We start from the raw sequence: 13466 nt of genomic DNA, 5'->3' as shown, positions 1-13466 counted from the left end.
AATGTGGAGACACCAGAACCTTCTTACATTGCTGACAGAATTGCAAAATGGTGCAGCAACTTTGAAAAAGTTTGGCAGTTTCTCAGAAAGTTAAACACATATGCCTAAGAGAAGTGAAAGTATACATCCACACAAAAAACTGTACGTGAATACTCATAGCAGCATGACTCATAATAGCCAAAAAGTGGGAAAAGCCTTAATGTCCATCAAAGGAGAATGTATAATAAAATATGGTTGTTGTTGTTCAGTTGCTAAGTCATGTCCGACTCTTGGTGACCCCATAGGCTGCAGCACACCAGGCTCCCCTGTCCTTTACTTCCTCCCAGAGTTTGCTCAAACCATGTCCATTAAGTCAGTGAATCAGGTGTAAGTGTGCATATATCCTCCTCCCCCTAACTCCCCATCCCACCCTTCTAGGTCATCACCGAGTGCCCGGCTGAGTTCCCTGTGCCATACAGCAGCTTCCCAGTCGGGCTTCCCAGTGGTAAAGAATCCACCTGCAATGCAGGAGACAAGGGTTCAATCCCTCATCAGGAAGTCCCCTGGAGTAGTCAATGGCAACCTGCTCCAGTACTCTTGCCTGGAGAATTCCATGGACAGAGGAGCCTGGTGGGCTACAGTCCATGACAAAGAGTAGGATGTGGCCGAGCAACTGAGCACACACACGGAGTGTATGTGTGTCAATTCCAAACTCCCAGTTCATCACCACCCTCATCCCCCCAACTACTGGGACCACATATCTATTCTCTGTGTCTGTGTCTCTATTTCACGCGGATTTAGAAAGTAGACTATTGGTTGTGTAGGTCTTAGAGAAGCGGGGGAAGTTGAGGGAAAATGGGAAATGACTGCTAATGGATACAGGGTTTCTATTTTAGAGTGAAGGGAAAAAATTAAAATTACATTTTAATTGTAATGATGGTTGCACAACCCTAAATATACAAAAACTATTAAATTATATGCTATAAGTAAGGGAATTATATGGTATATGAATTATATCTCAATAAAACTATTAAAATATATAAGATCACATATAAAATCAATTAATTTAAAAGTTATTAATTAAAATATAACTAAGATGGCAACCCACTCCAGTACTCTTGCCTGGAAAATCCCATGGACGGAGGAGCCTGGTAGGCTACAGTCTATGGGATTGCAAAGAGTCAGACATGACTGACTTCACTTTCCCACTTTCAAGATAAGATAGTATCTCATGTTTTCTGTCTCTTTGATGAAAGTCATGCATTCTTTATTCATTCATTTTTCTCCTGACCTTGTGAGCATGTTTATGACCAGTATTTTGAGCATTTTATCATGTAAATCATTTATCTTCATTTCATTAAGGTCTTTTCCTGGATTTTATCTTCTTTTGTTTGGAACATATTCCCTTATTTCTTAGTTTTCTTTGACTCTCTGCACTGGTTTCTCTTCATCATATAAAGCAATCATCTCTCCCAGTCTTTTGTTTTTGCTACTTAGCTTGTAGGATCCTAATTCCCCAACCAGGGATCGAACCTGGGCCCCCAGCAGAGGAAACTCACAGCCCTAAACACTAGCCCACCAGGGGATTCCCCTTCCCCAGTCGTGAAGGAGTGGCCATGTGTTCAAGATAAATCTTGTCAGTCAGCATGACTTGAGCACCTGGTCGCCTCTCCAACTTTTGTGGTTATCTAAGTCAGTGTTTGTTCTTGGTGGCTTCTAGATCAGGATGTGCCAAGATGAGATATTCCACCAAAGGCATGGAAAATACCCACATACATGTTCAGGCTCCCAGAGGACTGTATTAAATGTTTGTCCCTCTGAGTCCCCAGTGCAGGCTAATTGGAAGCCTGACTTTCAGGCAGCAGCTGGGAAGGTCAGGATGTTAGGTATACAGTGTTTGTAGCCCTGATCAAAGGGAGACCAAGAGCTGGGTATTTCAGCCTGCTCGCTCTGTGCTCAGCCAGAGGGAATCCCTGCCAGAAACACCTGTGCACCCATAGAAAATTCAGGGGACTAACCACTGAACCCCATCAGCTTCCAGAGCTAGGAGACTTAGCAGCCAGTCCCTCAGCTTGCAGCCATAGAAGATGGCACGCTAGACATGTTGAGAAGCGCATCTGGAGACTTGGCTTCATGGCTGGGCTGAGCTATAGGGAGAAGACATAAGAAGTCGCCACAAGCCCATTCAGTCCCTCAGACGGTGACTAACTACATGTCCATCAGCTCCCAGATATGGGCTAATCTGAAGCCCAGTCCTTGGGCACAAGCTGAAAAAGTATGTGAACACCTTTTAGGAAGAAAGTGAGAGCCTCGCAGTTTTGTCAGTTTCCTCTGTGTTGAGCCGGCTGACATTTTTGGGTCAAATTGCCCCTTAGTTTCATGTGGCCCAGGGTAGTTGTGAAAGCTGGGTGCTGTTGGCTTCCAGAGCAAGCTGACGATGTGGGAGCTAGGCCCTCAGGTGGCACAAAGATAGTTCGGGTGCTGCATGTGTAAACAAGCTCCTTCCACAGAGAAGTTGGAGACTTGGTTTTAATCACTGGAGCAAGCAGGAGGAGTGCTTGGGGGCTCCTGGGAGAATCACAGATGGCATCCACACAAAGGCCGATTAGAAGCTGGACCTTCAGGCAGTAGCTGGGAAAGTATGTGGTAAAGCGCCTTTCAAGGAGAAACTAGAGGAGGGGTGTTTTTGCCTGTTTCCCCAGTGCTGACCTTGGGAGGTGACTAGCCATGGAAGTGCTGGAATGCCCATTTGAAATTGCTCCTCTGTTTAACGTGGTCCTGGAGGACTTGCAGATGACAGGGCTGGCTGGCTGGCTCCCCAAGTGTCCCCATGTGATTTGGGATGCAGGCTCTTGGGTGGCATCCTTCAAACCTGGGGTACTCGATACTTGATCCAAACTCTTCACTTGCAAGGGAGGAATTGGGCAGTGGGGCTCCCGCCTAAATGCAAAAGCTCCATTTTCTAACTGCAAGTTAGTGTATCCTTGACTTTTATATATTTTATATATATATATATTTATATATTAATTATATATATGTTATATATATATATATCAATGACTTTTATATATTTGCTTCTTGACAGTCTGGTTAATCTGATTCAGTACCCAAATCCAATCAAATCAAGGTGCAGCAATTACTGAATATCCTAACTTCTAGCGAAGAGAACGAGACTTGGGAAAAAGTGATTTCATCAAAAATTGTTGCAAGATCTGTGTGGCTGGACATCTGACCCTCCCCTGATAAAACCTTCCCTTCCACTGGGCCATTTTCAATTTTTACAATAGGCAGATATCTGGGCTCATCCGTCTCAAAGTTTTGACATATGAGATCATGTTTGGCAGGATTCAAAGCTTCCTGAAAATAATAACAATGCCTGGAAATTTCTAGAAGACTAAAATAAAGTTCTCTAAAATATGTAAATCAAAATACCCTGGCTGTTCAGGTACCAAAACCTGCAATCTTGACATTACACTTGATACCATATCCCACATTTTTCTCTTTATCCTCCTGACAGTATCTCCATTATATACTATTTGTTAAAGATGGCTGAATTTACTAAAGTCTTACATTTTTATAAAGTCAAAGCCCAATAGGTAAGTTAAACGCAATATCACTTCTTTTGCGTAAAGTTATGGGAATGTTTACTGGTGAGTATTACAGCTGTGTTATGAGAAAAACATTAAACTTGCCCAGAGGAACGAGGCATTAGATCTGCACAGAGGAAGTGAAGTATTTATTATAGGATCTACCTGGAACTACGTGGTGCCTGACTCTCCCTACAACATGTGACCAGGACCTACAGAGAAAACAGAGAGTAACATACATGTACAATCCCCTTAAGGCATCCACCATTAGAAAACAACTCTGCTGGGAATTCCCTGGCAGTCTAGTGGTTTAGACTCTAAGTTCTCATTACTAAGGATCCAGGTTTAATCCCTGGTTAGGGAACTAAGATCCCACAAGTTGAGCAGCCAACAAAAGAAGAAGAAAATAGATTATTTCACTTAGAAACTACATTCATTACAAAAAAAAAAGAAACTACATTCATGGTTCATTGAATGGGAGGGAGATATCCTGTTTTATTGAGTTTTTCTATGATGACTAACCCAGTTTAATAAAACTTTTCTTAGTTCTTGCCACTAAAATGTGGAAAGAAGAACAGGGTTGGGGAAAAGCCTGATTTTGAAACATTTCAGAGCAAATATCAACTTTTGCAAGCCTATTATTCGCTAATTTAACATGACACTTAAGTAACAAGCAAGGACTGGGAATTCCCTGGTGGTCCAGTGGTTAGGACTCAGTGCTTCCATTCACGCATCACGGGTTTGATTCCTGGTTGGGATCTAAGATCCAGCAAGGCTCAGCATAGGCAAAGAAAGACAAACAAGCAAGGAGGAGAAAATGAGAAAGTATTTAAGCTGCAACAGAGCTTTTTTAGAGTCTGTCTTGTAGCAATTAACTTTCCAAACTTCCTTAACAACTTGGTTAGAAAACCCAAATGAATTCACAAGTGCTTATGGAAAGGTGGAGAACTTAAGAGGAAATATGAAAGGGTTGAGAGAAGAGATATGAGTCATACTGCTTTATTTCCCCCAGCCTTTGTTGATCTCAACAGATTTGTTTCCGTTCTAATTCTCTGCCATCTTCATAAAAGACAGAGAAATATATAGTGTCAGAAATGTGATTTATAATAGCATCATTATTCCATAATTGAAAACACTGCGTATTTGGTTGTCTAGGAGAATATGCCCATCAGAAATAACCTGTAGCTCTGGAGGCCAGTGGGTTGCTATGGCAACCAGACAAAAGAGTTTAATAATAGCTCTCCTTCATAGCTGGAAAATTGACAAAGAGATGAAAGCTCTGAATGCAAGCGTTTCTTATATAAATGCAAACAAGCACAACATACATTTATTTCTTTGTTCGACAAACAGTCACTGAATGCTGACGATGTACCTGGCGATAGGTTAGGAGCCATGGAAAAATTTGATGTGGTTTCTCTAAGAAGAGTGCACATTTTAGTGCATGAGACATATAATAAAGAGCAAACAAATCAATACACGGAATAATGACAACATGTAAGATGGCCACACGAGAAAGTAATGAACCTGGGATACTAAACAAGCAGAGTCGTTGTTCTTCAGTTGCTCAGTTGTGTCCAACTCTTTGCCACCCCATGCACTGCAGCAGGCCAGGCTTCCCTGCCCTTCACCAAGCAGTAGCTAGCACAAAATATGGAGAAGAGCCCAGTCACAGCACACATCTCAAATCTTGTGTTTAGACAAGAAATTAAATAGAGAATGGGGTCTTATAGTCTTCATTAATGTACTAACGTAATCACTCTAATGGCAGAAAGCAACAAGGAACTGAAGTTTAATGAGAGTGAAAGAGGAGATGCAAAACCTGGCTTAAAACTTAACATTAGAGAAACTAAGATCATAACGCCGACTCACTGGGAAAGATTCTAATGCTGGGAAAGATTGAAGGCAAAAGGAGAAGAGGGTGGCAGAGGACGAGATGGTTGGATGGCATCACTGGTTCAATGGACATGAACTTGGGCAAACTCCAGGAGATGGTGAGGGACAGGGAGGCCTGGTGTGCCATGGGGTCACAAAGAGTCAGACATAACAGCTACTGAACAACAACAACAATGTACTAATGAAATACAACTACTAACAGAAGTATTACTTACTCTTCTTGCTGGCAGGGATTAGGGTTACATATGAAAATAGGGCTGTTTGAGGGTGTTTTAAAAATAAGTATGGATACTTGTAATGAAAATGATGATGATCAGTTACATACTTGATGGATACAATTATTCAAAATGTTCTCTGGCAGTTGTTTTGAAGTTTTCACAAACACAAAACATAACACTGTATGTGTATATTGCACGAACTATGATTCACCTGAGGTCAGTTAAAAAGTTCAGCAAGACACTAGGTTTTGAATAGACTATTGTGGCTAATTGGTCTGAGCTTCAACAGAGGGGGAGAAGCACAGCACAGAAAATGCAAGAATGTTGCTAAATAGCTCATTTTGTTCTAAGAAATATTCCCTTTTCATCATTGCTGTATAATTGATATTCCACATTTTATTTTTTAAAGTTTTATGTTTTTATTTTGGGGTGCACTGGGTCTTCATTGCTGTGCGGGGGCTTTCTCTAGCTGCGGTGAGTGAGGGCTTCTCATTGCAGTGGCTTCTCCTGTTAGCACAGGCTCAGCAGTTACGGCACACAAGTTTAATTGCCCCGAGGCACGTGGAATCTTCCCGGACCAGAGATTGAACGCATGTCCCCAGCACTGGCACGTGGATTCTTAACCACTGAACCACCACAGAAGTCTGATACCTCACATTTTAAATAGAAGCAATACTGCCACTGATTACTCAGAGCCATTGTCTCGGTATTCTTTTCTCTCCTTTTAGGAAGCTGGAACATTCCCTGATACAATGAATACTAGACTTTGGCTCATGATCTAGGGTACCAGTACACACAGAGTCTAGGAGGCTTTTCTTAATTAGACCAAGATGAGGCACCCTTGCCTTTTCTGTAGAGTAGCAACAAGAGCCCAGGGAGCTCTCTGAGTGTTTCTGGGGTGGGAGGCCTAGCCCACATTGTTTTGATGGCAGGAACTCCTGGGATGGTGTGATCATCCTGGCTGCCATGTGACAGAACCTGGCCTGACAGGTGGTGTAACACTGTTGTTTAATCTAACAGCCTTTCCCCCCTTTCCCTAGGAAGGAACCTTTGAAATTTAACTAGATACATGCTGACCCAAAAAAAGACTACCTCTCCGAGGCCCTCCTGCAGCTCTGTATGTCTCTGAGTTAGGATCTGGCCCATGTCATGTGACTGAAGCAGTGTTCATAACCTCCCTCACACGGAAGGGTCATGCTCTCCCCTCCCCTTTCCTCTCCTTTTAATGGCTGGAATGTAGACACAAGGGTGAACCAGGTTGGGCCATGTGGGTTAGAACAACACCCTAAGGGTAGCAGAACAAAAAAACAGAAAAGCCTGGGTCTCAGTCAACTTTCTAGATAAAATAACAGATTGGACTTTCATAGGAGAAACTTCATATTTATACAATTATGGGTATCTATTACCAATATATTCTAACCTATGTAGAAAGCAAGGGAAAACATTACCCCATGATATATTCTCTGTATAAAGAAAACCCTGAAGACATCGAGACTCTGGAGCAAGCTGTACCTGAAGTAAGTGCCATGGCTGAATTTTTCAGCCACAATAAAAAAAAAAAAATTCTATTTTCTTAACATGATCTAAATTAAGGTGATGCTGTATACAACTGGAGAGTTCTGGCTCTTCTCTTTCTTCAAGGCACAAACATACCTGTTTTGGAAGAAGTACTTTGCCTAACAATTACAAAGTCCTTTTAAACCGTTCCCCCACAATTAATGGTCTGCCCAAAAGAATATTCTTGATACGGAGATTCTATGCATCAATTTTAGATTTAGAAGTGACAGTGAAAAACGGTGACGCCATCAGAGACAGGCGACTCCCCACAGATGAGGCTGCTTCAGGACAAATGTCTCAGATATGGATGAAATGTTACACAAGAGTATCTGTCACTTCCCCTCTCCTTTGCCTTGCACCATATTGAGTTCTCAAAGTTAAAAATGTTTGATGGAATGGAAGCTTGATGATATGGGTGAGTGACAACGGCTCAGAGTAAAAGAGAGGGGGCCTTGCTCCTATTTTGCACAAACCTACTGCCTCCATGGTATTCTCCATGGTATTCCCGAGGTTTGGCAACTTCTGTGAAGAGTGTCTTTTGTTTTTTATTATTTTAAAAAACCCAAACAATTGGCTTGTATATATTGAACCCTCTAGTTAGTTGTAAAAATGACATTGATCCTTTCAAGTTTCTACTGATGGTCACATTTTCTATAACCAAAGCTGACTCCTAACACTTCCTGGCTTTATCATATTATTTGTAATAATAAATGTTCCTTTAAATTCAGATAAAATGATGAAAAGGGTTAGAGCTTTTATGCAAGTATGGGGAGGAGAGACTGTCATGAGTGCTCTTATCTTAGGTCTGATGAGCTTCAGAAGTCGTCATACTTGTATGATTTCAGGGATGTTGTGACATCGGCCTTTTTCTTAGAAGTAGATCAAAAGTGTTCCCCAGATTCTCAACAAGATCAGTACAAATACTTCTGCTTTATCCTTTTGGAAATCCAAATGCCACTTATCTTTTGAACTTAAAAGAACTTGAAAAAATTTGGGTCCTTTGACAAAGCTTTTCAGCTGACAGGGATAGATACAAAAGATAATTAAGGCCATTCTGAAGCTTACAAAGAGCAGGCCTATAAACATATTTACTAAAAGATGTGCTGATTAATTGGAAAACAGGGACAAGGGTACTTTCCTGTTAAAAATAGATTTCAACACTGCTAGTTGCCATTCACTGTACAAGCAAGGGTTTTATACACTTAGCAGAACACAATGAATTGAAAACTCAGAAAACCCTGGATTCTAGTATGATTTATTGTAACTAATCACATACAAATCACTTATCCATAAAATAATGATTAACAACTATTCTCTAGTTCACAAATATAGCACAAAACCAAAGTTCTTCCCAGGAAAACCTCTTTGTAAACCAAGATATCACCACTATTTAGCTTAGGCTTTAAATCAAAGGTTGAAAATGACAAGTGGAAAACATCATGTTTTTTATCAATCAGTTGCATACCTTAATTCTGCAGAATTAAGACCTGGTTGAGATCATCACTGTTTTATTTCAACCTGATAAAAGGAAAAGCTATCAAGAAGAAGTAACTGGCAAAGAAAAAGTTGGCCAAAAAATAATCCTATGGATAAACAGCTTTGTGTTAAGGACAGTGTCCAGAAAAACCCTGACGTCAAATGAAACAAAATTTAGCCTTAAGCAACTCAAAGCAGTTTGCCCTTCTGAAGAAACACATACTGGTTGGACAAAGTGAGCATCTTTACTAAAACTGTTGAACAGGAATGTCTTGTAGAATCTTCAAACAGCCCATTAAAATGTCTAAGAACAACTTGTAAAAAACAAAAATACCTTTTATGTCTTCCTCTTTCTGTTTTCATCCTATGGTATTTCGATAAAAAATCCCATTCCCTATCAGAAAGATTGCATTCCTCTGTACTCTCTGCCAGGGTGTAAGAAATGTTAGCACTCTGTCACTGGAGAAAAAACAGAAGAGGAATTAGCATGTCACTGAATGAAGATTCAGAGAGAAAATTCTGCCTGCGTGTAGAGAAAGTTATACATCATAAGCGTTTGATGACTTATCATGTGTATGTATCATGACAATTATATCCAATAAAACCTCCAGAGGAAAGCACTTACATTTTCTTGTATTTAACAATGTAAGTTTTGTGTCATTTCTTCTCTGTTTCTGGACTTTCTTTCCCTTACATATGTTGACAGAAACAAAGACTGAAGCAGGGATCATAGAGAAACACAGGACAGGTACAAATACCATAATAAAATAGCCTCGCACACCACTGCATAGAGAAATATTTTAGACGAAATATACTTTCACTACTGGCCCCAAATGCTATCATCCACTTATGTTATTTAACTGTAAACTTTTAATAGAAAAATACCTTTAAGCTGATAATAACATTTAGCGACTTACAAAACTGACAGAATTTTTCAGTGCTACACAAAACAATTCTATACACGACTTAAAGTTTGAAAATTCTTTGCTGGCACTTGATTTTGAGAGTTGATAGACACAATAACTACTGATTTCAATAAAATACTGTTCTTAACCGGTATATACTTTCAAAACCAATATTACTCACAAAACAGTAAAGAATAATCACATCTTGTTGACAAATCTAAGATAAACACCAAAACTATACAGCCAAAATATTTTAAGAATCACATAAACTTTTAAAGACAACGGATAAAAATTTTCACAATCATGTCCAGTGAAAAATTATTCCTCTGATTCAGTGAAGCATTTGTCAAGTATAGATTTAAAATATGAACCTACAAAGCAAGTTAGTTTTTTAAGATTTTTAGATAATTGGTGACACTATTAGAATGGAATTTTTTTTAGATGGAAAATTGCTCACTATTTGCAAATACATGTTATGTTACAGATTTAAACTGAAATTTCTGTTCAAACAGAATCATGTTTTTTCGTTTTTACTTTCAGTAAGTTTATGATTTCTATACATTGTCACAAGTGAGATCACCATTTAGTCACATTAAACATATATATAATTTTTTTCCACAAAAGAGGAGAAAACAGAAATAAAACTTAGCAGACTATATTTGTTAGAACACATTTTGTAAAAACCCACTACTTTAAAGTTTTGGAAATCTACTACACTGCTCTGAAGGAAAATATATGCTTTCCCACCCCCATAATTCCTATCCAATCAGTTTTTTAGTGTAGAAATTAAAATTCAAGTTGAAACACTTATGGCACAAGACAATGTAAGATTTAATCATAGAAGACTACTGATTACAATTAACTTATATTGTCAAACATAAACATACCAAACAAATCCACACTGGACTTTTAGAACAGTAAATTATTAAACAGGTTGATTTCTTTTAAAGATGTTTAAATTCTGTGATATTATATTAGTATTTCAAACAATACCCTTTCTAAGCCAAACTTGAAATTAATCAACTCTTTTTTTTTTTCTTCCAGCAAAGAGAAAGGGTATCTCTTTAAGATACTTTCCAAAGCAGTAAAAATACCTTAGTGTTTCAATTTATCTGTAACACACTCTGCTGTGCATTTCACTGAGGGGCTACCTGAACCCACAAATCATCATCAGATAAAGAGCTTGAGCTCCCTGATTCAGAATCCAGCTCACTGAACCCACCTAAATCCCACTCAGTGCTGGATTCACTAGGTACTTCTTCCTCCTCAGTGAGAAAACTCTGACCGGGTTCAAGACAGGAAGGATAAACACGAGCTGAGAGGCAAAAAAAGTTAGAATCGAACTGGAACAGGCCTAATGTGGTACCTATATTAATCCACTGGTCACCCCTAACATCGTATTCATACACAGTCACCCGGTTCTTCTTCCACTGTGGGGTGCGGGAGGTGATCAGCAACAGTTTTTGGCCATGATTGATAATCCGGTAGTTGTTAGTCTCCGACACCAAGGGGATGTTATTAATCTGCCTCCACTCTCCTCTGACTGGATTGTACACCTTCATGACAGGGATGTCGCAGATGCAATAGATCTCATCGTTGAAGACACAGGCTTCCTGAAAATCATTGCGCTTCAGAGAAACGCACTTCAGCCACATATTGTGGCTGGGATCAAAGCAGAACATGCGCTTACTGTTGAGAGCGTACAGATAGTTCTGAATGACCATCAGGTCAAAGGAAATAAAGGAATGGGGCAGCGGAGCCACCAGCGCCCACTGGTTTCTCTGGACACTGTAGCACTCCACCTCCTTCAGTTTAATGCCGGTAATGGGGTCCCGACCACCCAGGATGTAGATGTAGCCATTGAGGTATGCCACGTCCATGCCCTCCCGGCAGAGCAGGCGGTCAGCAAGCTGCTGCCAACTATTCTGGGCTGGTTTATACACCCAGAGATCCTTCCTGGGCTGGGCGGCCAGATAGATGTCATGGTCTGGAGAGACACAGACAGCTAAGGTGGTCACAGTCCTAGTGTGAGCAAGGCAGGTCAGAGGTGATGGCACTTTGTAAATGTCCCCCGAGTATGGGTCACAGCACAGAAAGGGATCTCTGGGGTGGCCAAAGAAGATCACCATCTTCTTGGCATACACACCTAGCCTCTGAGGTGGATGATCAGCCATGGGCACAACGGAGCTGCTGCTTCCGCCGCCAAGAACAACGTTAACGACACTGCTGCTGCCGCCGCCGCCACCGCCACCACCACCACCACAAGCAGCGCAGCTAACAACGCCACTGCCACTGCTGCCACCGCTGCTCTCTGGCTTGGGCACCAGAGACTTGCACAATGTGTCACCATACCGCATCTGCCGGGCCCCTTCAACGAGGTCCAGACAGTACTTCTTCACCACGGTGTTGGTCAGCAGCTCTTCCAGGTAGCCCCGATCTTCGTCAGAGAAGTGGGTCCAGCGGACACACTTGAAGACTTCTGCAGCGCTGGGACCCCGCTCCTTGGGAGCCGCCTCCAACCACTGCACCGCCACATGACACACGGTCTGCTCGTGCTCGATGTTGAGACTGTCCAGGCGCAGGACGGTCAGCAGCTGGGCCAGGGTCAGATCTGCCAGGGACTCTTCGCGAATTGGACTCATCTGGCTGAGCTGCTTGAAGTTGTGGGCTATAAAGGACTGGGCCTGTGATCGCAGCTTGCGATGGCCGAAGGCATCAGCAAACTTGAAGATGGCCGTGCAGTTGGCCAGGTCAAGGCGGCGGGCTAGGAAGGAGGCACAGGCTTCCCGCACGTACTCCAGCTGCAGCATGTCGGAGGCTGCATAAAGGCGCTCCACGTTCGATTCACTCAGGGACACGCGACCGGTGTAGCAGTAATCGACCAGCACCTCGAAGGACTCGGCGTCCACGTCGTGCATGGTCACGTTCGTCTGATGGCTCTCGTACATGCCGCCGGTGAACATGCTCTTGAAGTAGGGACACGCGGCCGCCAGCACGTTACGGTTGCAGGGGAAGAGGCGGCCCGTGCCGGGCCCGCTGCCGGGGGTGACCACCTCGATGGTCACATCGCAGAGAAGCCGCGCATCGTAGAAGGACTTGAGCTGGGCCAGCAGAGATGCAGAATGGCCCGTGTCCTTCAGCTCCTCCGGGCCCGTGAAAAAAGCTGAAACCGTGGGTTTGTGAACCCTTTTGGGGCGCTTCCCGCCGCGGGGACTGGCGAGGCGGCGAGAGCGCGAAGCTTCTTCCCGGGACTGCATGATGGAGAGAGCGGCGGAGAGCGAAAGATGAGAACGGGTGCAAGGACCAGGTTCTGGCGCCTCCTCACCCTCTTCTCGCTGACGCTAAGACCGCGGTGTCTCCGGAGAGACTGCAGCACTGGTCCATTTATTTAAGTCAGCCCTCTGCCGCGGTGCCGCCTCCCTCGATCGCGTAGACCGCGTCCCACTCACCGGGTTCCAGTTCCACGCCCTTTCTCCGCCTCAGCTCGCCCTCAGAGGACCTACTGGCTGGAAGCGAGCGATCCGCCACCGCCGCGCCGGCACCACCACTAGGCATCCAGGAGAACTACGGCTCCCAGATTGCCTTTCGCGCCTCGAGGCATGCCGGGACCCCGCGGACTCTGCGGCACAGGCTGCGGCACCTGCTGCGGCACAGGTTGCGGCACGGAAACCGCTTTGCATATCGGGAGTAGTAGTAGCTTCAATAGCATCGCGAGATTTGTCGCCCGTTCATTGTTTTGGACAACGGAGTTCGAAATGGTTAATTCTATTCCGTTCGGTTTTATGGTTTCGAACTTTGGGTTAGGAATTCAGAGTAAATGCCCGTTGTATTTATCAGTTGTCTGGCTTCTG

General features: G+C 42.8%; 1 protein-coding gene across 1 annotated transcript; it reads right to left on the bottom strand.

Annotated features, from left to right (window-relative positions):
• On the bottom strand, window positions 8472-13222 carry LOC102173858 (kelch repeat and BTB domain-containing protein 6). Its single transcript, XM_013968286.2, has one exon. It carries the CDS (start codon window positions 12870-12872, stop codon window positions 10752-10754), a length of 2121 nt encoding a protein of 706 aa, XP_013823740.2. The 5' UTR covers window positions 12873-13222; the 3' UTR covers window positions 8472-10751.

The sequence above is a fragment of the Capra hircus genome, chromosome 12, assembly GCF_001704415.2.
Source record: "Capra hircus breed San Clemente chromosome 12, ASM170441v1, whole genome shotgun sequence".
NCBI classification, from domain to species: Eukaryota; Metazoa; Chordata; class Mammalia; order Artiodactyla; family Bovidae; genus Capra; species Capra hircus.
This window is presented reverse-complemented; position numbering and strand designations above follow the sequence as displayed.

Excerpts from the sequence above, each read along its gene's own strand:
- LOC102173858 (XM_013968286.2), bottom strand. The coding sequence starts at position 12,872 with ATGCAGTCCCGGGAAGAAGCTTCGCGCTCTCGCCGCCTCGCCAGTCCC.